The 25531-nt window shown below is 55.1% G+C and overlaps 6 protein-coding genes across 6 annotated transcripts; 3 read left to right on the top strand and 3 right to left on the bottom strand.

Moving 5' to 3' along the window:
- The first annotated feature begins 366 nt into the window (after window positions 1-366).
- Window positions 367-4677, top strand: LOC146543799 (testis-specific serine/threonine-protein kinase 6-like). The gene has a single exon (XM_085230745.1). It carries the CDS (start codon window positions 1390-1392, stop codon window positions 2218-2220), a length of 831 nt encoding a protein of 276 aa, XP_085086871.1. The 5' UTR covers window positions 367-1389; the 3' UTR covers window positions 2221-4677.
- LOC146543798 (uncharacterized) lies at window positions 4083-7044 on the bottom strand. The gene is made up of 4 exons (XM_085230746.1): window positions 6847-7044; window positions 6368-6481; window positions 4763-6065; window positions 4083-4462 (listed from the first exon to the last, which is right to left on the bottom strand). Exons 1-4 carry the CDS (start codon window positions 6925-6927, stop codon window positions 4083-4085), a joined length of 1878 nt encoding a protein of 625 aa, XP_085086872.1. The 5' UTR covers window positions 6928-7044.
- Window positions 7045-9051: 2007 nt separating this feature from the next.
- On the top strand, window positions 9052-11234 carry LOC146543797 (testis-specific serine/threonine-protein kinase 6-like). The gene has a single exon (XM_085230557.1). It carries the CDS (start codon window positions 9364-9366, stop codon window positions 10192-10194), a length of 831 nt encoding a protein of 276 aa, XP_085086683.1. The 5' UTR covers window positions 9052-9363; the 3' UTR covers window positions 10195-11234.
- An 823-nt stretch (window positions 11235-12057) lies between these two features.
- Window positions 12058-14927, bottom strand: LOC146543796 (uncharacterized). Its single transcript, XM_085230564.1, has 4 exons — window positions 14822-14927; window positions 14343-14456; window positions 12738-14040; window positions 12058-12437 (listed from the first exon to the last, which is right to left on the bottom strand). Exons 1-4 carry the CDS (start codon window positions 14900-14902, stop codon window positions 12058-12060), a joined length of 1878 nt encoding a protein of 625 aa, XP_085086690.1. The 5' UTR covers window positions 14903-14927.
- A 1458-nt stretch (window positions 14928-16385) lies between these two features.
- LOC146543795 (testis-specific serine/threonine-protein kinase 6-like) lies at window positions 16386-19116 on the top strand. The gene has a single exon (XM_085230791.1). It carries the CDS (start codon window positions 17322-17324, stop codon window positions 18150-18152), a length of 831 nt encoding a protein of 276 aa, XP_085086917.1. The 5' UTR covers window positions 16386-17321; the 3' UTR covers window positions 18153-19116.
- Window positions 19117-19996: 880 nt separating this feature from the next.
- On the bottom strand, window positions 19997-22958 carry LOC146543794 (uncharacterized). Its single transcript, XM_085230768.1, has 4 exons — window positions 22761-22958; window positions 22282-22395; window positions 20677-21979; window positions 19997-20376 (listed from the first exon to the last, which is right to left on the bottom strand). Exons 1-4 carry the CDS (start codon window positions 22839-22841, stop codon window positions 19997-19999), a joined length of 1878 nt encoding a protein of 625 aa, XP_085086894.1. The 5' UTR covers window positions 22842-22958.
- Window positions 22959-25531: the final 2573 nt, after the last annotated feature.

The following is a 25531-nucleotide window of genomic DNA, read 5'->3' as shown; positions in this document are numbered from 1 at the left end:
TACAGCCTGTCTCTGGTTCTCAGTGCCCAGTCGACAGAAACACAATACCTGTGAACAGAGCGTATGGAGTTGCAATCAGGTGTTCTACTCAAAAACTTGATCAGGTCTCTTCTTCCAGAGAAAAACATCCCCTGCTCCGCAGTCGCTCCTTACTCACGCCATCGCTGCGTGGCAGTACGTGCATGTGTGAGCAGCTGCTCTCAAGGATGAAGCACAGCAGGAATAAAATTTGATCTAAAATCTCTGAGCAGCACCTTGAGAGCTCCCTGAGAACTGCTGAGATGGCCATCAAGCCCGAGTGACACCTTGGTTTGTGGGAAACCGAGGCAGCCCCTCTTCACTGGGAGCAGCCCAGCCAAGCCAAAAGGCTGGGCACCCACAGATTAGCTGCTGTCTTCCCACCGAGGAAATACACAGCCATAAATAGTGGAGTTCCTGGCAACCATCGGCGTGTAGTTTAGCTCCCCTACAGACCTGGAAATGCCCTCTGCCATTAGCAGCAGAGCATTTGTGCCAAAAGCAGGCAAAGGACATCTTCTTAAACTGCTGGGTGGAAGCACAGTAAAGTACTACAAATGCAGCCTCACCAAGGCTTTGGTGTGTTTTGTGAGCAGAAGCTGAGCAGAGGGGCCTCTTTCAAGCAAGTCACTGCTGTTGCCCGACTGCACAGCCCTCAGGCACTGCCCGCGCGTCCTCTCCCCTCCTGCTCTCTGCCTCCTGCTCCTTTCTTCTGAATCCACTCCTGGTGAACTCCAGCTTGCAACAAGAGAACGCCTCGCAGTTATCATTTTTATCATTTTTGCTTAAAACCAGGGGAGTGTAACTCAAAGAAGTTCCCAACGCTGTTTCTCCTGAAAGACCAGGCTCCCCATCCACACCACACCAAGCTGGAAAGCCCACCTTGAAAAACCATTTCCTGCACTGTCATCATCAAAAACTAAATACTGACATCAGGCCAAGGTGGCCTGTAATTAGTGGTGGTACAAATCACCCTCTGGTGCCATTTTGTGTAGTTCTGATTTTAATACAATCAATATCCTGCAGAGAATAGCTGTGGGTCTCCAAAGTGATTATTTGCTCCAGAACACTCACATCTAAACTCTTATTGTCAGACAATCCCTGTTCTGACAACTCAAGAGCAGAAACAGGTAAAAAAAATGAAAATATCCAGAGCTGGAAGTTCTCCCAGTGTGTGTCCATGACAAGCTGGGACACCCAAGAACAGTGCAGACCCGTCGGATCACGTTGACATCACAGTCACAGTGAGACACTGCCACACTTCATCACGATGCCTGGGTGGACCCTCAGCCCCACAGGCACCCGTGGAACCACTGCAGGTTTGTGAAGGCTGACTGCGGACACACTTTTATCCCATCCGGACCAGCTAAAATGCCAAACTCTGATGCAGACAAGAAGCTACTCCACAAGCTGGGCTTCACGCTGGGTGAGACCTTAGGAGAGGGTACGTTCTCCATGGTGAGGGCGGCCACCTCCACCAACTACACGGTCCCCCTAGCTATCAAGAGGGTGGACAAGCGAAGGGCCTCCCCAGAATTCGTGCAGAAGTTTCTGCCCCGGGAGCTCTCCATCCTGCGTGAGCTCGATCATCCCAACATCGTGCTCATCTTTGAGATCTTTGAGCTGACCAACAGTACGGTCTACATTGTGATGGAGGCGGCAGCCATCAACCTGCAGCAGCGGCTGCAGCAGCTGGGCAAGCTGCCCTGCATCCCCGACGCCCGGGACATCTTTGTGCAGATTGTGGGAGCCATGCACTACCTCCACGACCGCAACATCGTGCATCGTGACCTCAAGTGTGAGAACATACTGCTCAGCGCTGATGGCCGCCGGGCCAAGATTGCTGACTTTAGCTTCAGCAAGGAAATGAGCAGCTACCCAGAACTGAGCACCACCTTCTGCGGAACAGAAGCCTACGTGGCCTCGGAGATGTGGCTGCATTACGCCCATGATGCCAAGAAGTTGGACGTCTGGAGCCTGGGGGTGGTCCTTTTTGCCATGGTGACTGGCTGCTTGCCCTTCCACGGCTGCCTCTGCAACATGATCCAGCATCAGAAGGATGGGGTCCTGCACCTGAGGGGGGTGTCCGTGCTGCCAGAGCCCTGCCAGGCCCTCATTGTCCAGCTGCTGCAGTTCTTACCATGCTCCCGGCCCAGCGTGGAGCAGGTGGCCAGCAACAGCTGGCTGAAGGGGGATGTCTAAGGGGAATCCTCCCCAGAGAATGTGTCAGGACAGCCACCTTTTGGTGCAATAAATGCCGTTGAAGAAAACCTCTTGAGCAGTTTGAGTAGCAGGGTGTGGGTGGGATTAAACTTCAAGTCCTGGCAAGACTTGGTCAAGAACTTGCTCAAACCCCTTCACAAAGAAGATGAATAAACCTGCCATTGGTTAGGCTTCAGGCTCTGGTAACTGCGTTGAGTGAGGGGTTAGAGCACACCACAGAGCTGCTTGCACTAGAAGTGGCTGGCTAAGCAAATAGAGGGGCCGGGTCCAAGCTCTCCCACTGATCCAGCTTTGGTAGCCACCGCCCTGTATTGAGCTTTAGATCACACAGGAATACTCAAAAACAAACAAACAAACAAACAAAGAAAAACCCTCACAGCAGAATGTTTACAAGCAATCCAACAGCATTACCGACCCAGAAGTTCTGGGGTGGCTTTCAGATCCATGCCTTAACTTCCACCACGTCTTGCAGGCATGGAATAATGACAGCATTTGAAATCTCCGCCAAGAGATACCGGATGAGAAAGAAACATGCTGGCACAGAGGGCAATCAGCCTAGCAATCACGGTCACCCCCATGGCTCTATCTTTCCAGGTGCTTCTGTTGTGAAGAACAGAAGTCAGCAGTAGCCAAAATGTAATTGCCAGATGTATGCATTGCTTGCTGTCCCATGTTTTCATGGGTCTATGCTCACCCTTGCAAACTCAAACTCATTGCAAAGTCTGTGTGTCTGCAAGAGTAAAAACAGCTGTCATCTTGGTAGCCCAGAGGTCTCCAGCCCAACGTTCCTTCTCCAGGCAGAGCCAGCTGTGGGAGCAGACAGTGGCACTTGGGACTTGCTTGGGATTTTGCCTGGTGAAAGTTTAGGAACCTCCAGGGGTGGAGCTAGCACAGCTGCTGGGGGCAACCGTGTCATGGGGTGCGAGTGCCCTCTTGTCTGTGTTAAATGTAGTTAGGCAATTTGGATCCCTTATTCAGAGCTGGAAAAGAGCCGTCTGCTTTTTATGTTCTTATGAATTCTTAGGCCCAGTTCTTATGAATTTGTGAGATAAGGAGTTGGCGAGAGAATTCAAACGTCCTTCTGGACTATTAAGTGTTGGTGAATTTATTATCAAGCCTGAGCTACAATCTGACCGAAGATCTGAAAACCAGAGAAGTTTTAAAGCACAGTTGTAGAGTCACATGGGATTACAGAATGGCTTGGGTTGGAAGGGACCTGACGCAGATGAGGGCATATCTCAGCCCCTCAGACGGAGGGAGGGGCCCGATGAAATCGACCTGCCATCGGTGGCGAGGACTGTGTCCTCTAGCAAGATGGGCTGTTGTCTCAGGCAATGGTCTTGGTCTCATCTTGGAGCCAGTGTCGCAGTCTCGGCATGCCTGGGCGATATCAGCTTTAGCAGCTGCCCACATGGTCTTTTGTCCAGCACACATATAGAGATTGGCGACCAGGAGCGTGGTGGACATGTATGGTCCTGTGTTTAACCGCATTCCATATGTCTAGCCACACATCTCTGGTCAGGCATGAGTAGTCCATTTCTGGGTGCCCCCATCTTCAAACCAGACTGTTTCAGTGGAGAGATGGTATGCCACTGCTTTTCACTGGCTCGGGTTGCCCTCACTGGACCCATCTGTATACCAGGAATCTTTAGGAATGGGATATTTCCCTTCCTGAATGGGACTCTTGCCCAGTGAAGCGACCAATGTCTCTTCTGGCACATCACCGTGATACTGTGTGCTGTCCTGCTATGTCTTGTGATGATGGCTCAGGGTGCTGCACAGTTCCTTGAGGGCCAGCGACCAGCTCTGAGAAGTCGCCTGATACTGGTGGCCCAACACCGCTACTCTTCCTGTCTTGTGATGCAGCAGCAGCAGCAAACCTTGAACAGACGCCCAAGCGCCCTCCTGAGCAGATTGCGCCGTGGCCGGCGCTCACCGCGACTCCCGCCAGCAGCCGGGAGAGATTCTTGTTGGCCGGGGGCTTCAGGCACAAAGGCCTTTTCCCTTCCTCTGCCGCTGGAGGCAGAGGCTGCTGCTGGCAGATCAGGCAGCTCGCGGGTGCCGCTGGCAGATGTTGGTGTGTCAGCTGCGGGCACGTGCTGTGGTGCGGCTGCCTGGGCCACTGCCTGCTCTGGCAGAGGTGGCAAGGTGGGCATGCTGGCCGTGTCTTCCTGCGGGACCCCATTGCCGGGCAGTGTCTCGTTGTCTTCCAGCTTGTTCACTGTCTGCAAGAGAAGGCAAGAAGAAAGAAGTTAGTTGGGACATTTCCCTGTGTTGCCCTCCGTGGCCCTGCTGCAAATGCTCCTGCAACCTGTCCTTGTGGCGCAGCTGCATGGGCCACTGCCACCCTGCTTCACAGAGCCGGCTGGGAAGAGGGCAGCTCCTCATGTGGCACCTGCTGAGCCTGGGGGCTCCCTGCAGCAGCCCCCACCGTGCCCCGACAGCTGACCACGCTCGGTGCGGCTCAGTCTGACAGGGGGTCGGCCCACCTGTCTCCTCCAGCACTTCCCGACGGCTGGACTCACCATGGCCTGGGCTGTGTCCGGCAGAGAAATGGCACAGGCTGTTGGGTCGTGCAGACAAGGCCTCTGGCTCTCATCCCTCGCAGCTGTGCTCTGTTCGCTCAGGAGAGATGAAGTTGGAGCATTCTCTTCTTCCACTGTTGGCGTGGATGCTGGCATCCCATGGCCATCATGCGTCTCAGCTCCAGCCTTGGCATCTTCCTGCCTTGACGCAAGAAGAGCTGTGCTCTGTGCCTGGCCATCTGACTCTCCCGAAACCTCTGTGTCGGTGATGCTGGAAGAGCCGGGCGTTTGCTGAGGAGAAGCCTGCGGGTCCCGGCGGAAGGCTGCGGTCCTGGGGTTGACCCAGTGGCTTTGGATTATTGGCTCTTCGTCATCACCTTCTCCCAGCTCATCCTCCTCTGCCGTGTCCCGTGGCTCATGCTGTGGAACACACGGGCGTTTCTGCCCTGCTTTCTGCTTCCTTGTCTTCTTCATCTGCTTAGTTATTTCCCAGTAGTCGTCCAGGCTTTGCCCGGTACAGGCCGCACAACTTTTAGCCATGTCTGTCAGAAGCTTTGTGTTCTGTGCCAGGATCTTTCGACATGACCTTCGAGACTCATGGTGCAGCCACAGCCTAGCGCCCATCACTTGGCACTGGATGCACGGCTTCAGGACTGCTGAGTGCCGATCGGCCCAAGACCCTTCCTGGTGCCCTGCCGCGTAGCCCCTGCCTGCGAAAGCGGGCACAGCTTCTCTGTGGGCAGCGATTGCTGCTGCAAGCTCTTCGGGATCAGGCCCTGATGGAGGAGTGACGCGCACTCCTTCTGTGGCCTCCTGGGCCTCGTCTGCTTCTGCTGCTCCCGCTGCTTGCTGAGCTTGTGTCAGGTCCTGCTGTCTGACTGCATCAGACACAGTTTCTGTCTGGACCTGTGGCAGGGGGGACTGCACAGTGTTCTCCACTGCTGCACCACTGACGGCTGGGCTTGGTGGAGCACTTTTCTGTTTGCCCGATCCTGCTGCTTCGTCCTGTTTGCCAAGGCCGTCCAGAGCAGTTGTGCAAAGCTCCTGATGGCCCGGGGCTTCAGGCACAAAGGCCTTTTCCCTTCCTCTGCCGCTGGAGGCAGAGGCTGCTGCTGGCAGATCAGGCAGCTCGCGGATGCCGCTGGCAGATGTTGGTGTGTCAGCTGCAGGCACGTGCTGTGGTGCGGCTGCCTGGGCCACTGCCTGCTCTGGCAGAGGTGGCAAGGTGGGCACGCTGGCCGTGTCTCCCTGCAAGACGCTTCCGTGGGACAGCATCTCATTGTGTTCCACATCATTTACCTGCAAGAGAAGGCAAGGAGAAAGGCCGAGTTACTTTGGGCACTTCCGTGTGTTGCCTTCCATGGCCCTGCTGCAAATGCTCCTGCAACCTGTTCTTGTGGCGCAGCTGCGTGGGCCGCTGCCATCCTGCTCCACAGAGCTGACTGGCAAGAGGGCAGCTCCTCTCTCTCCTGGCTTAGACTGACATGGAGACGGCCGCGCTGTCTCCTCTAGCATGTCCTGCCTGTTTGTCAGCTGCCTGCTTGTCAGCGGCTGGCAGGGCTGAGACAGCCGCTCCACCTGGTCTCCCTGGGGCTCCCTACCTGTGCCTGGTGGCTGCCACGCGGAGATGGCAGCGGCGGCAGCCTGTCCTCTTGGAGGGTGGATTCTGGGCTCTGGCTGCCCGCTGTCATCGTGTGAGGTGGCCCGTGAATCACCTGTGGGGAAGAGAAGGAGAGGGATTGAGGCACCCATACTGGCCCTGACAGCACCCACTGTGCCACCGGACCTGGGCCCAACGTGTGGCCAGGCAGCTCCTGGCCATGGATGGCAAAGCTGAGCGTGGCCAAGCTGCTCTCTGCCCCTCGTCTCCAAGCTTCCAGGGCCATGTGGGCCTTGGCTTTCCCAGGCATCGTTGGCTCTGTGTGGAGATGCTCCCAGGTGTCAGGAAGCTGTAAGTGCTCAGGCTGTAAGGTGCTCAGGGCCAGCTGGTTGGCTCTCCCCAACACCACGTCCCTCCTCCTGCTGCTCTCCACACCATCTTGTCATGCTGCTGGTCTCTCCCTCACTCCCTGAGCCTCACCTCATCTTGCTCCTGTACGCTCGGCAGCCCTTTGTTGGGCTGAGAGTGAGCCTTAGGCTCCTCTTCCTTTGGCATCTCCATGTCCTCGTCCGGAGACCAGAGAAAGGCACCCAGAAGAGCTGCTGCCTCCTGACAGAGCTGCTCTCCTCGGAGTGAGCACCCCAGGGCTCTGGCCCTGCCAGGGATGTCGTTGCTGTAGTTAACCGTCCAGGTCACAATGGCCTTTGGGCGTGGTGTTGCCCACCATCACAAAGCCCTGGCTGTGGCTGTGGGCCCACAGAGGCCCATGTGCTAGCAGCTGCCCTAGGGAGAGCCGCTCGCATGCCCACAGGAAGGCACGGGTCAGCAGGGTCCGCTGTGTTCTTCTGCCATGCCTCTCCTTACTCAGCCCGGTGGTCCTCTGTGGGCTCTCCCGTACCTCTGACACTCTCATGTGCTGGGCACCCGAGACTGCGCACAGCGCTCTCAGGGCCGCCCGTGCTGGTGAAGTCTTTCCACCTAAAGCATGTCCTGTATCCCCAGGGTGCTGCCCTCGTCCAGCAGTGAGCCTCCAGTGGCACTCCATTCCTGTTTTGGAGCTGCCGGTTCCCACTGTCCTGGGATCTGCCCCCGTTTGGACTAGCATTCACCTTCTCAAGCCATCTCTTGCTAAAGAATCATAGAATGGCCTGGGTTGGAAAGGACCACGATGATCATCTAGTTCCAACCCCCTGCTATGTGCAGGGTCGCCAACCACCAGACCAGGCTGCCCAGAGCCACATCCAGCCTGGCCTTGAATGCCTCCAGGTTTGGGGCATGCACAACCTCCTTGGGGAACCTGTTCCAGTGCCTCACCACCCTCTGTGTGAAAAACTTCCTCCTAACATCTAACCTAAACCTCCCCGTGTCAGTTTAAAACCATTCCTTGTCCTGTCACTATCCAGCCCCGTAAACAGCCATTCTCCCTCCTGTTTGCACACTCCCTTCAAGTACTGGAAGGCCACAATGAGGTCTCCCTGGATCCTTCTCCAAGCTAAACAAGCCCAGTTCCCTCAACCTTTCTTCATAGGAGAGGTGCTTCAGCCCTCTAATCATCATAGTGTCCGCCCTCCCTTTCTGTGTTCACCCTGGAAGGTGGTATCTACAGCCTGTCTCTGGTTCTCAGTGCCCAGTCGACAGAAACACAATACCTGTGAACAGAGCGTATGGAGTTGCAATCAGGTGTTCTACTCAAAAACTTGATCAGGTCTCTTCTTCCAGAGAAAAACATCCCCTGCTCCGCAGTCGCTCCTTACTCACGCCATCGCTGCGTGGCAGTACGTGCATGTGTGAGCAGCTGCTCTCAAGGATGAAGCACAGCAGGAATAAAATTTGATCTAAAATCTCTGAGCAGCACCTTGAGAGCTCCCTGAGAACTGCTGAGATGGCCATCAAGCCCGAGTGACACCTTGGTTTGTGGGAAACCGAGGCAGCCCCTCTTCACTGGGAGCAGCCCGGCCAAGCCAAAAGGCTGGGCACCCACAGATTAGCTGCTGTCTTCCCACCGAGGAAATACACAGCCATAAATAGTGGAGTTCCTGGCAACCATCGGCGTGTAGTTTAGCTCCCCTACAGACCTGGAAATGCCCTCTGCCATTAGCAGCAGAGCATTTGTGCCAAAAGCAGGCAAAGGACATCTTCTTAAACTGCTGGGTGGAAGCACAGTAAAGTACTACAAATGCAGCCTCACCAAGGCTTTGGTGTGTTTTGTGAGCAGAAGCTGAGCAGAGGGGCCTCTTTCAAGCAAGTCACTGCTGTTGCCCGACTGCACAGCCCTCAGGCACTGCCCGCGCGTCCTCTCCCCTCCTGCTCTCTGCCTCCTGCTCCTTTCTTCTGAATCCACTCCTGGTGAACTCCAGCTTGCAACAAGAGAACGCCTCGCAGTTATCATTTTTATCATTTTTGCTTAAAACCAGGGGAGTGTAACTCAAAGAAGTTCCCAACGCTGTTTCTCCTGAAAGACCAGGCTCCCCATCCACACCACACCAAGCTGGAAAGCCCACCTTGAAAAACCATTTCCTGCACTGTCATCATCAAAAACTAAATACTGACATCAGGCCAAGGTGGCCTGTAATTAGTGGTGGTACAAATCACCCTCTGGTGCCATTTTGTGTAGTTCTGATTTTAATACAATCAATATCCTGCAGAGAATAGCTGTGGGTCTCCAAAGTGATTATTTGATTATTTGCTCCAGAACACTCACATCTAAACTCTTATTGTCAGACAATCCCTGTTCTGACAATCAAGAGCAGAAACAGGTAAAAAAAATGAAAATATCCAGAGCTGGAAGTTCTCCCAGTGTGTGTCCATGACAAGCTGGGACACCCAAGAACAGTGCAGACCCGTCGGATCACGTTGACATCACAGTCACAGTGAGACACTGCCACACTTCATCACGATGCCTGGGTGGACCCTCAGCCCCACAGGCACCCGTGGAACCACTGCAGGTTTGTGAAGGCTGACTGCGGACACACTTTTATCCCATCCGGACCAGCTAAAATGCCAAACTCTGATGCAGACAAGAAGCTACTCCACAAGCTGGGCTTCACGCTGGGTGAGACCTTAGGAGAGGGTACGTTCTCCATGGTGAGGGCGGCCACCTCCACCAACTACACGGTCCCCCTAGCTATCAAGAGGGTGGACAAGCGAAGGGCCTCCCCAGAATTCGTGCAGAAGTTTCTGCCCCGGGAGCTCTCCATCCTGCGTGAGCTCGATCATCCCAACATCGTGCTCATCTTTGAGATCTTTGAGCTGACCAACAGTACGGTCTACATTGTGATGGAGGCGGCAGCCATCAACCTGCAGCAGCGGCTGCAGCAGCTGGGCAAGCTGCCCTGCATCCCCGACGCCCGGGACATCTTTGTGCAGATTGTGGGAGCCGTGCACTACCTCCACGACCGCAACATCGTGCATCGTGACCTCAAGTGTGAGAACATACTGCTCAGCGCTGATGGCCGCCGGGCCAAGATTGCTGACTTTAGCTTCAGCAAGGAAATGAGCAGCTACCCAGAACTGAGCACCACCTTCTGCGGAACAGAAGCCTACGTGGCCCCGGAGATGTGGCTGCATTACGCCCATGATGCCAAGAAGTTGGACGTCTGGAGCCTGGGGGTGGTCCTTTTTGCCATGGTGACTGGCTGCTTGCCCTTCCACGGCTGCCTCTGCAACATGATCCAGCATCAGAAGGATGGGGTCCTGCACCTGAGGGGGGTGTCCGTGCTGCCAGAGCCCTGCCAGGCCCTCATTGTCCAGCTGCTGCAGTTCTTACCATGCTCCCGGCCCAGCGTGGAGCAGGTGGCCAGCAACAGCTGGCTGAAGGGGGATGTCTAAGGGGAATCCTCCCCAGAGAATGTGTCAGGACAGCCACCTTTTGGTGCAATAAATGCCGTTGAAGAAAACCTCTTGAGCAGTTTGAGTAGCAGGGTGTGGGTGGGATTAAACTTCAAGTCCTGGCAAGACTTGGTCAAGAACTTGCTCAAACCCCTTCACAAAGAAGATGAATAAACCTGCCATTGGTTAGGCTTCAGGCTCTGGTAACTGCGTTGAGTGAGGGGTTAGAGCACACCACAGAGCTGCTTGCACTAGAAGTGGCTGGCTAAGCAAATAGAGGGGCCGGGTCCAAGCTCTCCCACTGATCCAGCTTTGGTAGCCACCGCCCTGTATTGAGCTTTAGATCACACAGGAATACTCAAAAACAAACAAACAAACAAACAAAGAAAAACCCTCACAGCAGAATGTTTACAAGCAATCCAACAGCATTACCGACCCAGAAGTTCTGGGGTGGCTTTCAGATCCATGCCTTAACTTCCACCACGTCTTGCAGGCATGGAATAATGACAGCATTTGAAATCTCCGCCAAGAGATACCGGATGAGAAAGAAACATGCTGGCACAGAGGGCAATCAGCCTAGCAATCACGGTCACCCCCATGGCTCTATCTTTCCAGGTGCTTCTGTTGTGAAGAACAGAAGTCAGCAGTAGCCAAAATGTAATTGCCAGATGTATGCATTGCTTGCTGTCCCATGTTTTCATGGGTCTATGCTCACCCTTGCAAACTCAAACTCATTGCAAAGTCTGTGTGTCTGCAAGAGTAAAAACAGCTGTCATCTTGGTAGCCCAGAGGTCTCCAGCCCAACGTTCCTTCTCCAGGCAGAGCCAGCTGTGGGAGCAGACAGTGGCACTTGGGACTTGCTTGGGATTTTGCCTGGTGAAAGTTTAGGAACCTCCAGGGGTGGAGCTAGCACAGCTGCTGGGGGCAACCGTGTCATGGGGTGCGAGTGCCCTCTTGTCTGTGTTAAATGTAGTTAGGCAATTTGGATCCCTTATTCAGAGCTGGAAAAGAGCCGTCTGCTTTTTATGTTCTTATGAATTCTTAGGCCCAGTTCTTATGAATTTGTGAGATAAGGAGTTGGCGAGAGAATTCAAACGTCCTTTCTGGACTATTAAGTGTTGGTGAATTTATTATCAAGCCTGAGCTACAATCTGACCGAAGATCTGAAAACCAGAGAAGTTTTAAAGCACAGTTGTAGAGTCACATGGGATTACAGAATGGCTTGGGTTGGAAGGGACCTGACGCAGATGAGGGCATATCTCAGCCCCTCAGACGGAGGGAGGGGCCCGATGAAATCGACCTGCCATCGGTGGCGAGGACTGTGTCCTCTAGCAAGATGGGCTGTTGTCTCAGGCAATGGTCTTGGTCTCATCTTGGAGCCAGTGTCGCAGTCTCGGCATGCCTGGGCGATATCAGCTTTAGCAGCTGCCCACATGGTCTTTTGTCCAGCACACATATAGAGATTGGCGACCAGGAGCGTGGTGGACATGTATGGTCCTGTGTTTAACCGCATTCCATATGTCTAGCCACACATCTCTGGTCAGGCATGAGTAGTCCATTTCTGGGTGCCCCCATCTTCAAACCAGACTGTTTCAGTGGAGAGATGGTATGCCACTGCTTTTCACTGGCTCGGGTTGCCCTCGCTGGACCCATCTGTATACCAGGAATCTTTAGGAATGGGATATTTCCCTTCCTGAATGGGACTCTTGCCCAGTGAAGCGACCAATGTCTCTTCTGGCACATCACCGTGATACTGTGTGCTGTCCTGCTATGTCTTGTGATGACGGCTCAGGGTGCTGCACAGTTCCTTGAGGGTCAGCGACCAGCTCTGAGAAGTCGCCTGATACTGGTGGCCCAACACCGCTACTCTTCCTGTCTTGTGATGCAGCAGCAGCAGCAAACCTTGAACAGACGCCCAAGCGCCCTCCTGAGCAGATTGCGCCGTGGCCGGCGCTCACCGCGACTCCCGCCAGCAGCCGGGAGAGATTCTTGTTGGCCGGGGGCTTCAGGCACAAAGGCCTTTTCCCTTCCTCTGCCGCTGGAGGCAGAGGCTGCTGCTGGCAGATCAGGCAGCTCGCGGGTGCCGCTGGCAGATGTTGGTGTGTCAGCTGCGGGCACGTGCTGTGGTGCGGCTGCCTGGGCCACTGCCTGCTCTGGCAGAGGTGGCAAGGTGGGCATGCTGGCCGTGTCTTCCTGCGGGACCCCATTGCCGGGCAGTGTCTCGTTGTCTTCCAGCTTGTTCACTGTCTGCAAGAGAAGGCAAGAAGAAAGAAGTTAGTTGGGACATTTCCCTGTGTTGCCCTCCGTGGCCCTGCTGCAAATGCTCCTGCAACCTGTCCTTGTGGCGCAGCTGCATGGGCCACTGCCACCCTGCTTCACAGAGCCGGCTGGGAAGAGGGCAGCTCCTCACGTGGCACCTGCTGAGCCTGGGGGCTCCCTGCAGCAGCCCCCACCGTGCCCCGACAGCTGACCACGCTCGGTGCGGCTCAGTCTGACAGGGGGTCGGCCCACCTGTCTCCTCCAGCACTTCCCGACGGCTGGACTCACCATGGCCTGGGCTGTGTCCGGCAGAGAAATGGCACAGGCTGTTGGGTCGTGCAGACAAGGCCTCTGGCTCTCATCCCTCGCAGCTGTGCTCTGTTCGCTCAGGAGAGATGAAGTTGGAGCATTCTCTTCTTCCACTGTTGGCGTGGATGCTGGCATCCCATGGCCATCATGCGTCTCAGCTCCAGCCTTGGCATCTTCCTGCCTTGACGCAAGAAGAGCTGTGCTCTGTGCCTGGCCATCTGACTCTCCCGAAACCTCTGTGTCGGTGATGCTGGAAGAGCCGGGCGTTTGCTGAGGAGAAGCCTGCGGGTCCCGGCGGAAGGCTGCGGTCCTGGGGTTGACCCAGTGGCTTTGGATTATTGGCTCTTCGTCATCACCTTCTCCCAGCTCATCCTCCTCTGCCGTGTCCCGTGGCTCATGCTGTGGAACACACGGGCGTTTCTGCCCTGCTTTCTGCTTCCTTGTCTTCTTCATCTGCTTAGTTATTTCCCAGTAGTCGTCCAGGCTTTGCCCGGTACAGGCCGCACAACTTTTAGCCATGTCTGTCAGAAGCTTTGTGTTCTGTGCCAGGATCTTTCGACATGACCTTCGAGACTCATGGTGCAGCCACAGCCTAGCGCCCATCACTTGGCACTGGATGCACGGCTTCAGGACTGCTGAGTGCCGATCGGCCCAAGACCCTTCCTGGTGCCCTGCCGCGTAGCCCCTGCCTGCGAAAGCGGGCACAGCTTCTCTGTGGGCAGCGATTGCTGCTGCAAGCTCTTCGGGATCAGGCCCTGATGGAGGAGTGACGCGCACTCCTTCTGTGGCCTCCTGGGCCTCGTCTGCTTCTGCTGCTCCCGCTGCTTGCTGAGCTTGTGTCAGGTCCTGCTGTCTGACTGCATCAGACACAGTTTCTGTCTGGACCTGTGGCAGGGGGGACTGCACAGTGTTCTCCACTGCTGCACCACTGACGGCTGGGCTTGGTGGAGCACTTTTCTGTTTGCCCGATCCTGCTGCTTCGTCCTGTTTGCCAAGGCCGTCCAGAGCAGTTGTGCAAAGCTCCTGATGGCCCGGGGCTTCAGGCACAAAGGCCTTTTCCCTTCCTCTGCCGCTGGAGGCAGAGGCTGCTGCTGGCAGATCAGGCAGCTCGCGGATGCCGCTGGCAGATGTTGGTGTGTCAGCTGCAGGCACGTGCTGTGGTGCGGCTGCCTGGGCCACTGCCTGCTCTGGCAGAGGTGGCAAGGTGGGCACGCTGGCCGTGTCTCCCTGCAAGACGCTTCCGTGGGACAGCATCTCATTGTGTTCCACATCATTTACCTGCAAGAGAAGGCAAGGAGAAAGGCCGAGTTACTTTGGGCACTTCCGTGTGTTGCCTTCCATGGCCCTGCTGCAAATGCTCCTGCAACCTGTTCTTGTGGCGCAGCTGCGTGGGCCGCTGCCATCCTGCTCCACAGAGCTGACTGGCAAGAGGGCAGCTCCTCTCTCTCCTGGCTTAGACTGACATGGAGACGGCCGCGCTGTCTCCTCTAGCATGTCCTGCCTGTTTGTCAGCTGCCTGCTTGTCAGCGGCTGGCAGGGCTGAGACAGCCGCTCCACCTGGTCTCCCTGGGGCTCCCTACCTGTGCCTGGTGGCTGCCACGCGGAGATGGCAGCGGCGGCAGCCTGTCCTCTTGGAGGGTGGATTCTGGGCTCTGGCTGCCCGCTGTCATCGTGTGAGGTGGCCCGTGAATCACCTGTGAGGAAGAGAAGGAGAGGGATTGAGGCACCCATACTGGCCCTGACAGCACCCACTGTGCCACCGGACCTGGGCCCAACGTGTGGCCAGGCAGCTCCTGGCCATGGATGGCAAAGCTGAGCGTGGCCAAGCTGCTCTCTGCCCCTCGTCTCCAAGCTTCCAGGGCCATGTGGGCCTTGGCTTTCCCAGGCATCGTTGGCTCTGTGTGGAGATGCTCCCAGGTGTCAGGAAGCTGTAAGTGCTCAGGCTGTAAGGTGCTCAGGGCCAGCTGGTTGGCTCTCCCCAACACCACATCCCTCCTCCTGCTGCTCTCCACACCATCTTGTCATGCTGCTGGTCTCTCCCTCACTCCCTGAGCCTCACCTCATCTTGCTCCTGTACGCTCGGCAGCCCTTTGTTGGGCTGAGAGTGAGCCTTAGGCTCCTCTTCCTTTGGCATCTCCATGTCCTCGTCCGGAGACCAGAGAAAGGCACCCAGAAGAGCTGCTGCCTCCTGACAGAGCTGCTCTCCTCGGAGTGAGCACCCCAGGGCTCTGGCCCTGCCAGGGATGTCGTTGCTGTAGTTAACCGTCCAGGTCACAATGGCCTTTGGGCGTGGTGTTGCCCACCATCACAAAGCCCTGGCTGTGGCTGTGGGCCCACAGAGGCCCATGTGCTAGCAGCTGCCCTAGGGAGAGCCGCTCACATGCCCACAGGAAGGCACGGGTCAGCAGGGTCCGCTGTGTTCTTCTGCCATGCCTCTCCTTACTCAGTCCGGTGGTCCTCTGTGGGCTCGTACCTCTGACACTCTCATGTGCTGGGCACCCGAGACTGCACACAGCGCTCTCAGGGCCGCCCGTGCTGGTGAAGTCTTTCCACCTAAAGCATGTCCTGTATCCCCAGGGTGCTGCCCTCGTCCAGCAGTGAGCCTCCAGTGGCACTCCATTCCTGTTTTGGAGCTGCCGGTTCCCACTGTCCTGGGATCTGCCCCCGTTTGGACTAGCATTCACCTTCTCAAGCCATCTCTTGCTAAAGAATCATAGAATGGCCTGGGTTGAAAGGACCACGATGATCATCTAGTTCCAACCCCCTGCTATGTGCAGCGTCGCCAACCACCAGACCCGGCTGCCCAGAGCCACATCAGCCTGGCCTTGAATGCCTCCAGGTTTGGGGCATGCACAACCTCCTTGGGGAACCTGTTCCAGTGCCTCACCACCCTCTGTGTGAAAAACTTCCTCCTAACATCTAACCTAAACCTCCCCGTGTCAGTTTAAAACCATTCCTTGTCCTGTCACTATCCAGCCCCGTAAACAGCCATTCTCCCTCCTGTTTGCACACTCCCTTCAAGTACTGGAAGGCCACAATGAGGTCTCCCTGGATCCTTCTCCAAGCTAAACAAGCCCAGTTCCCTCAACCTTTCTTCATAGGAGAGGTGCTTCAGCCCTCTAATCATCATAGTGTCCGCCCTCCCTTTCTGTGTTCACCCTGGAAGGTGGTATCTACAGCCTGTCTCTGGTTCTCAGTGCCCAGTCGACAGAAATACAATACCTGTGAACAGAGCGTATGGAGTTGCAATCAGGTGTTCTACTCAAAAACTTGATCAGGTCTCTTCTTCCAGAGAAAAACATCCCCTGCTCCGCAGTCGCTCCTTACTCACGCCATCGCTGCGTGGCAGTACGTGCATGTGTGAGCAGCTGCTCTCAAGGATGAAGCACAGCAGGAATAAAATTTGATCTAAAATCTCTGAGCAGCACCTTGAGAGCTCCCTGAGAACTGCTGAGATGGCCATCAGCCCGAGTGACACCTTGGTTTGTGGGAAACCGAGGCAGCCCCTCTTCCTGGGAGCAGCCCGCCAAGCCAAAAGGCTGGGCACCCACAGATTAGCTGCTGTCTTCCCACCGAGGAAATACACAACCATAAATAGTGGAGTTCCTGGCAACCATCGGCGTGTAGTTTAGCTCCCCTACAGACCTGGAAATGCCCTCTGCCATTAGCAGCAGAGCATTTGTGCCAAAAGCAGGCAAAGGACATCTTCTTAAACTGCTGGGTGGAAGCACAGTAAAGTACTACAAATGCAGCCTCACCAAGGCTTTGGTGTGTTTTGTGAGCAGAAGCTGAGCAGAGGGGCCACTTTCAAGCAAGTCACTGCTGTTGCCCGACTGCACAGCCCTCAGGCACTGCCCGCGCCTCCTCTCCCCTCCTGCTCTCTGCCTCCTGCTCCTTTCTTCTGAATCCACTCCTGGTGAACTCCAGCTTGCAACAAGAGAACGCCTCGCAGTTATCATTTTTATCATTTTTGCTTAAAACCAGGGGAGTGTAACTCAAAGAAGTTCCCAACGCTGTTTCTCCTGAAAGACCAGGCTCCCCATCCACACCACACCAAGCTGGAAAGCCCACCTTGAAAAACCATTTCCTGCACTGTCATCATCAAAAACTAAATACTGACATCAGGCCAAGGTGGCCTGTAATTAGTGGTGGTACAAATCACCCTCTGGTGCCATTTTGTGTAGTTCTGATTTTAATACAATCAATATCCTGCAGAGAATAGCTGTGGGTCTCCAAAGTGATTATTTGCTCCAGAACACTCACATCTAAACTCTTATTGTCAGACAATCCCTGTTCTGACAATCAAGAGCAGAAACAGGTAAAAAAAATGAAAATATCCAGAGCTGGAAGTTCTCCCAGTGTGTGTCCATGACAAGCTGGGACACCCAAGAACAGTGCAGACCCGTCGGATCACGTTGACATCACAGTCACAGTGAGACACTGCCACACTTCATCACGATGCCTGGGTGGACCCTCAGCCCCACAGGCACCCGTGGAACCACTGCAGGTTTGTGAAGGCTGACTGCGGACACACTTTTATCCCATCCGGACCAGCTAAAATGCCAAACTCTGATGCAGACAAGAAGCTACTCCACAAGCTGGGCTTCACGCTGGGTGAGACCTTAGGAGAGGGTACGTTCTCCATGGTGAGGGCGGCCACCTCCACCAACTACACGGTCCCCCTAGCTATCAAGAGGGTGGACAAGCGAAGGGCCTCCCCAGAATTCGTGCAGAAGTTTCTGCCCCGGGAGCTCTCCATCCTGCGTGAGCTCGATCATCCCAACATCGTGCTCATCTTTGAGATCTTTGAGCTGACCAACAGTACGGTCTACATTGTGATGGAGGCGGCAGCCATCAACCTGCAGCAGCGGCTGCAGCAGCTGGGCAAGCTGCCCTGCATCCCCGACGCCCGGGACATCTTTGTGCAGATTGTGGGAGCCGTGCACTACCTCCACGACCGCAACATCGTGCATCGTGACCTCAAGTGTGAGAACATACTGCTCAGCGCTGATGGCCGCCGGGCCAAGATTGCTGACTTTAGCTTCAGCAAGGAAATGAGCAGCTACCCAGAACTGAGCACCACCTTCTGCGGAACAGAAGCCTACGTGGCCCCGGAGATGTGGCTGCATTACGCCCATGATGCCAAGAAGTTGGACGTCTGGAGCCTGGGGGTGGTCCTTTTTGCCATGGTGACTGGCTGCTTGCCCTTCCACGGCTGCCTCTGCAACATGATCCAGCATCAGAAGGATGGGGTCCTGCACCTGAGGGGGGTGTCCGTGCTGCCAGAGCCCTGCCAGGCCCTCATTGTCCAGCTGCTGCAGTTCTTACCATGCTCCCGGCCCAGCGTGGAGCAGGTGGCCAGCAACAGCTGGCTGAAGGGGGATGTCTAAGGGGAATCCTCCCCAGAGAATGTGTCAGGACAGCCACCTTTTGGTGCAATAAATGCCGTTGAAGAAAACCTCTTGAGCAGTTTGAGTAGCAGGGTGTGGGTGGGATTAAACTTCAAGTCCTGGCAAGACTTGGTCAAGAACTTGCTCAAACCCCTTCACAAAGAAGATGAATAAACCTGCCATTGGTTAGGCTTCAGGCTCTGGTAACTGCGTTGAGTGAGGGGTTAGAGCACACCACAGAGCTGCTTGCACTAGAAGTGGCTGGCTAAGCAAATAGAGGGGCCGGGTCCAAGCTCTCCCACTGATCCAGCTTTGGTAGCCACCGCCCTGTATTGAGCTTTAGATCACACAGGAATACTCAAAAACAAACAAACAAACAAACAAAGAAAAACCCTCACAGCAGAATGTTTACAAGCAATCCAACAGCATTACCGACCCAGAAGTTCTGGGGTGGCTTTCAGATCCATGCCTTAACTTCCACCACGTCTTGCAGGCATGGAATAATGACAGCATTTGAAATCTCCGCCAAGAGATACCGGATGAGAAAGAAACATGCTGGCACAGAGGGCAATCAGCCTAGCAATCACGGTCACCCCCATGGCTCTATCTTTCCAGGTGCTTCTGTTGTGAAGAACAGAAGTCAGCAGTAGCCAAAATGTAATTGCCAGATGTATGCATTGCTTGCTGTCCCATGTTTTCATGGGTCTATGCTCACCCTTGCAAACTCAAACTCATTGCAAAGTCTGTGTGTCTGCAAGAGTAAAAACAGCTGTCATCTTGGTAGCCCAGAGGTCTCCAGCCCAACGTTCCTTCTCCAGGCAGAGCCAGCTGTGGGAGCAGACAGTGGCACTTGGGACTTGCTTGGGATTTTGCCTGGTGAAAGTTTAGGAACCTCCAGGGGTGGAGCTAGCACAGCTGCTGGGGGCAACCGTGTCATGGGGTGCGAGTGCCCTCTTGTCTGTGTTAAATGTAGTTATTCAGAGCTGGAAAAGAGCCGTCTGCTTTTTATGTTCTTATGAATTCTTAGGCCCAGTTCTTATGAATTTGTGAGATAAGGAGCTGGCGAGAGAATTCAAACGTCTTTCTGGACTATTAAGTGTTGGTGAATTTATTATCAAGCCTGAGCTACAATCTGACCGAAGATCTGAAAACCAGAGAAGTTTTAAAGCACAGTTGTAGAGTCACATGGGATTACAGAATGGCTTGGGTTGGAAGGGACCTGACGCAGATGAGGGCATATCTCAGCCCCTCAGACGGAGGGAGGGGCCCGATGAAATCGACCTGCCATCGGTGGCGAGGACTGTGTCCTCTAGCAAGATGGGCTGTTGTCTCAGGCAATGGTCTTGGTCTCATCTTGGAGCCAGTGTCGCAGTCTCGGCATGCCTGGGCGATATCAGCTTTAGCAGCTGCCCACATGGTCTTTTGTCCAGCACACATATAGAGATTGGCGACCAGGAGCGTGGTGGACATGTATGGTCCTGTGTTTAACCGCATTCCATATGTCTAGCCACACATCTCTGGTCAGGCATGAGTAGTCCATTTCTGGGTGCCCCCATCTTCAAACCAGACTGTTTCAGTGGAGAGATGGTATGCCACTGCTTTTCACTGGCTCGGGTTGCCCTCGCTGGACCCATCTGTATACCAGGAATCTTTAGGAATGGGATATTTCCCTTCCTGAATGGGACTCTTGCCCAGTGAAGCGACCAATGTCTCTTCTGGCACATCACCGTGATACTGTGTGCTGTCCTGCTATGTCTTGTGATGACGGCTCAGGGTGCTGCACAGTTCCTTGAGGGTCAGCGACCAGCTCTGAGAAGTCGCCTGATACTGGTGGCCCAACACCGCTACTCTTCCTGTCTTGTGATGCAGCAGCAGCAGCAAACCTTGAACAGACGCCCAAGCGCCCTCCTGAGCAGATTGCGCCGTGGCCGGCGCTCACCGCGACTCCCGCCAGCAGCCGGGAGAGATTCTTGTTGGCCGGGGGCTTCAGGCACAAAGGCCTTTTCCCTTCCTCTGCCGCTGGAGGCAGAGGCTGCTGCTGGCAGATCAGGCAGCTCGCGGGTGCCGCTGGCAGATGTTGGTGTGTCAGCTGCGGGCACGTGCTGTGGTGCGGCTGCCTGGGCCACTGCCTGCTCTGGCAGAGGTGGCAAGGTGGGCATGCTGGCCGTGTCTTCCTGCGGGACCCCATTGCCGGGCAGTGTCTCGTTGTCTTCCAGCTTGTTCACTGTCTGCAAGAGAAGGCAAGAAGAAAGAAGTTAGTTGGGACATTTCCCTGTGTTGCCCTCCGTGGCCCTGCTGCAAATGCTCCTGCAACCTGTCCTTGTGGCGCAGCTGCATGGGCCACTGCCACCCTGCTTCACAGAGCCGGCTGGGAAGAGGGCAGCTCCTCACGTGGCACCTGCTGAGCCTGGGGGCTCCCTGCAGCAGCCCCCACCGTGCCCCGACAGCTGACCACGCTCGGTGCGGCTCAGTCTGACAGGGGGTCGGCCCACCTGTCTCCTCCAGCACTTCCCGACGGCTGGACTCACCATGGCCTGGGCTGTGTCCGGCAGAGAAATGGCACAGGCTGTTGGGTCGTGCAGACAAGGCCTCTGGCTCTCATCCCTCGCAGCTGTGCTCTGTTCGCTCAGGAGAGATGAAGTTGGAGCATTCTCTTCTTCCACTGTTGGCGTGGATGCTGGCATCCCATGGCCATCATGCGTCTCAGCTCCAGCCTTGGCATCTTCCTGCCTTGACGCAAGAAGAGCTGTGCTCTGTGCCTGGCCATCTGACTCTCCCGAAACCTCTGTGTCGGTGATGCTGGAAGAGCCGGGCGTTTGCTGAGGAGAAGCCTGCGGGTCCCGGCGGAAGGCTGCGGTCCTGGGGTTGACCCAGTGGCTTTGGATTATTGGCTCTTCGTCATCACCTTCTCCCAGCTCATCCTCCTCTGCCGTGTCCCGTGGCTCATGCTGTGGAACACACGGGCGTTTCTGCCCTGCTTTCTGCTTCCTTGTCTTCTTCATCTGCTTAGTTATTTCCCAGTAGTCGTCCAGGCTTTGCCCGGTACAGGCCGCACAACTTTTAGCCATGTCTGTCAGAAGCTTTGTGTTCTGTGCCAGGATCTTTCGACATGACCTTCGAGACTCATGGTGCAGCCACAGCCTAGCGCCCATCACTTGGCACTGGATGCACGGCTTCAGGACTGCTGAGTGCCGATCGGCCCAAGACCCTTCCTGGTGCCCTGCTGCGTAGCCCCTGCCTGCGAAAGCGGGCACAGCTTCTCTGTGGGCAGCGATTGCTGCTGCAAGCTCTTCGGGATCAGGCCCTGATGGAGGAGTGACGCGCACTCCTTCTGTGGCTTCCTGGGCCTCGTCTGCTTCTGCTGCTCCCGCTGCTTGCTGAGCTTGTGTCAGGTCCTGCTGTCTGACTGCATCAGACACAGTTTCTGTCTGGACCTGTGGCAGGGGGGACTGCACAGTGTTCTCCACTGCTGCACCACTGACGGCTGGGCTTGGTGGAGCACTTTTCTGTTTGCCCGATCCTGCTGCTTCGTCCTGTTTGCCAAGGCCGTCCAGAGCAGTTGTGCAAAGCTCCTGATGGCCCGGGGCTTCAGGCACAAAGGCCTTTTCCCTTCCTCTGCCGCTGGAGGCAGAGGCTGCTGCTGGCAGATCAGGCAGCTCGCGGATGCCGCTGGCAGATGTTGGTGTGTCAGCTGCAGGCACGTGCTGTGGTGCGGCTGCCTGGGCCACTGCCTGCTCTGGCAGAGGTGGCAAGGTGGGCACGCTGGCCGTGTCTCCCTGCAAGACGCTTCCGTGGGACAGCATCTCATTGTGTTCCACATCATTTACCTGCAAGAGAAGGCAAGGAGAAAGGCCGAGTTACTTTGGGCACTTCCGTGTGTTGCCTTCCATGGCCCTGCTGCAAATGCTCCTGCAACCTGTTCTTGTGGCGCAGCTGCGTGGGCCGCTGCCATCCTGCTCCACAGAGCTGACTGGCAAGAGGGCAGCTCCTCTCTCTCCTGGCTTAGACTGACATGGAGACGGCCGCGCTGTCTCCTCTAGCATGTCCTGCCTGTTTGTCAGCTGCCTGCTTGTCAGCGGCTGGCAGGGCTGAGACAGCCGCTCCACCTGGTCTCCCTGGGGCTCCCTACCTGTGCCTGGTGGCTGCCACGCGGAGATGGCAGCGGCGGCAGCCTGTCCTCTTGGAGGGTGGATTCTGGGCTCTGGCTGCCCGCTGTCATCGTGTGAGGTGGCCCGTGAATCACCTGTGGGGAAGAGAAGGAGAGGGATTGAGGCACCCATACTGGCCCTGACAGCACCCACTGTGCCACCGGACCTGGGCCCAACGTGTGGCCAGGCAGCTCCTGGCCATGGATGGCAAAGCTGAGCGTGGCCAAGCTGCTCTCTGCCCCTCGTCTCCAAGCTTCCAGGGCCATGTGGGCCTTGGCTTTCCCAGGCATCGTTGGCTCTGTGTGGAGATGCTCCCAGGTGTCAGGAAGCTGTAAGTGCTCAGGCTGTAAGGTGCTCAGGGCCAGCTGGTTGGCTCTCCCCAACACCACGTCCCTCCTCCTGCTGCTCTCCACACCATCTTGTCATGCTGCTGGTCTCTCCCTCACTCCCTGAGCCTCACCTCATCTTGCTCCTGTACGCTCGGCAGCCCTTTGTTGGGCTGAGAGTGAGCCTTAGGCTCCTCTTCCTTTGGCATCTCCATGTCCTCGTCCGGAGACCAGAGAAAGGCACCCAGAAGAGCTGCTGCCTCCTGACAGAGCTGCTCTCCTCGGAGTGAGCACCCCAGGGCTCTGGCCCTGCCAGGGATGTCGTTGCTGTAGTTAACCGTCCAGGTCACAATGGCCTTTGGGCGTGGTGTTGCCCACCATCACAAAGCCCTGGCTGTGGCTGTGGGCCCACAGAGGCCCATGTGCTAGCAGCTGCCCTAGGGAGAGCCGCTCGCATGCCCACAGGAAGGCACGGGTCAGCAGGGTCCGCTGTGTTCTTCTGCCATGCCTCTCCTTACTCAGCCCGGTGGTCCTCTGTGGGCTCTGACACTCTCATGTGCTGGGCACCCGAGACTGCGCACAGCGCTCTCAGGGCCGCCCGTGCTGGTGAAGTCTTTCCACCTAAAGCATGTCCTGTATCCCCAGGGTGCTGCCCTCGTCCAGCAGTGAGCCTCCAGTGGCACTCCATTCCTGTTTTGGAGCTGCCGGTTCCCACTGTCCTGGGATCTGCCCCCGTTTGGACTAGCATTCACCTTCTCAAGCCATCTCTTGCTAAAGAATCATAGAATGGCCTGGGTTGGAAAGGACCACGATGATCATCTAGTTCCAACCCCCTGCTATGTGCAGGGTCGCCAACCACCAGACCAGGCTGCCCAGAGCCACATCCAGCCTGGCCTTGAATGCCTCCAGGTTTGGGGCATGCACAACCTCCTTGGGGAACCTGTTCCAGTGCCTCACCACCCTCTGTGTGAAAAACTTCCTCCTAACATCTAACCTAAACCTCCCCGTGTCAGTTTAAAACCATTCCTTGTCCTGTCACTATCCAGCCCCGTAAACAGCCATTCTCCCTCCTGTTTGCACACTCCCTTCAAGTACTGGAAGGCCACAATGAGGTCTCCCTGGATCCTTCTCCAAGCTAAACAAGCCCAGTTCCCTCAACCTTTCTTCATAGGAGAGGTGCTTCAGCCCTCTAATCATCATAGTGTCCGCCCTCCCTTTCTGTGTTCACCCTGGAAGGTGGTATCTACAGCCTGTCTCTGGTTCTCAGTGCCCAGTCGACAGAAACACAATACCTGTGAACAGAGCGTATGGAGTTGCAATCAGGTGTTCTACTCAAAAACTTGATCAGGTCTCTTCTTCCAGAGAAAAACATCCCCTGCTCCGCAGTCGCTCCTTACTCACGCCATCGCTGCGTGGCAGTACGTGCATGTGTGAGCAGCTGCTCTCAAGGATGAAGCACAGCAGGAATAAAATTTGATCTAAAATCTCTGAGCAGCACCTTGAGAGCTCCCTGAGAACTGCTGAGATGGCCATCAAGCCGTGGGAAACCGAGGCAGCCCCTCTTCACTGGGAGCAGCCCGGCCAAGCCAAAAGGCTGGGCACCCACAGATTAGCTGCTGTCTTCCCACCGAGGAAATACACAGCCATAAATAGTGGAGTTCCTGGCAACCATCGGCGTGTAGTTTAGCTCCCCTACAGACCTGGAAATGCCCTCTGCCATTAGCAGCAGAGCATTTGTGCCAAAAGCAGGCAAAGGACATCTTCTTAAACTGCTGGGTGGAAGCACAGTAAAGTACTACAAATGCAGCCTCACCAAGGCTTTGGTGTGTTTTGTGAGCAGAAGCTGAGCAGAGGGGCCTCTTTCAAGCAAGTCACTGCTGTTGCCCGACTGCACAGCCCTCAGGCACTGCCCGCGCGTCCTCTCCCCTCCTGCTCTCTGCCTCCTGCTCCTTTCTTCTGAATCCAAAAAATCGATGCGTAGAAACTTAATAGCAAAGTTGTGTTACCGTTCAGTCATGTATTCTTTATTAGCAGCACTGGGAGGCATTCATGATATTTGCACCACAAGCGCTTCAAAGATTAAATGATTCAGAGTCTATTATACTTACACAGAGAATACATATTCATCAATTACACGTGAGACAATTAACATATACACACCTATCTGAGGTAGTGATTTTGTGGTTTCCAGTCCTCTATTCCATAGTCTCTTCTACTGCCTAGCAACCTTTTAGCATTGTGACTGTCCAACTGACAGCCATTTACTTCTTGCAGTGGTCTTCCTCGCTTCTCTTCTAGACAAACTTTCTTCAGTGACGCAAACTCAGTAGGAGAATGCCTATTTTAAGTAATTGATAGGTTCCAAAATCATAACATTTGCTCAGTCAGCACTTGGACATTATTTCTGGACATCTGCTCGTCCTTGGATAGAGAGAGGTTTGGCACCCTCTTTTAATGAGATATACTGGGGTGCAGCCTGTCTTTTAGTAGTATATATTGAGGTGTTAGAAGATGAGAAGGATAGAGGAGAGTATCTTGGCATCTGTCTGTTGCATCCCAACCTAATTACAGAGTGAGACAACGCAGCCTTGTGTGGAGGCCCTGGCTTCATTATTGTGCTTCTTTTGCTGAAGCACTCTTGTCAAAACAGCCTTACAGCACGCTTTCTAGTCTACGGTGCTACATCCATAACTATTTGCAACATCTAAAAACTAATACAGTTTGCAAGCAAGAACTAATCACATAATACAACAGTTCAACAATCGTGTTTCTAAAAATGTGCTAAAATATGCTAAAAATACTAAAACATACGGCATATCTACTTTTTCAAATCAGCTATTTCTAAAAATACGAACAAAATACAGCGAGGCCTGTTTCTTCAAACCAATTCCCCCTTTTTCAGTCA

This window comes from Meleagris gallopavo, chromosome 9 (genome assembly GCF_905368555.1).
Source record: "Meleagris gallopavo chromosome 9, MGAL_WU_HG_1.1, whole genome shotgun sequence".
NCBI lineage: Eukaryota > Metazoa > Chordata > Aves > Galliformes > Phasianidae > Meleagris > Meleagris gallopavo.
The sequence above is the reverse complement of the archived record's forward strand: the minus strand, read 5'-3'. Positions and strand labels throughout refer to the sequence as shown.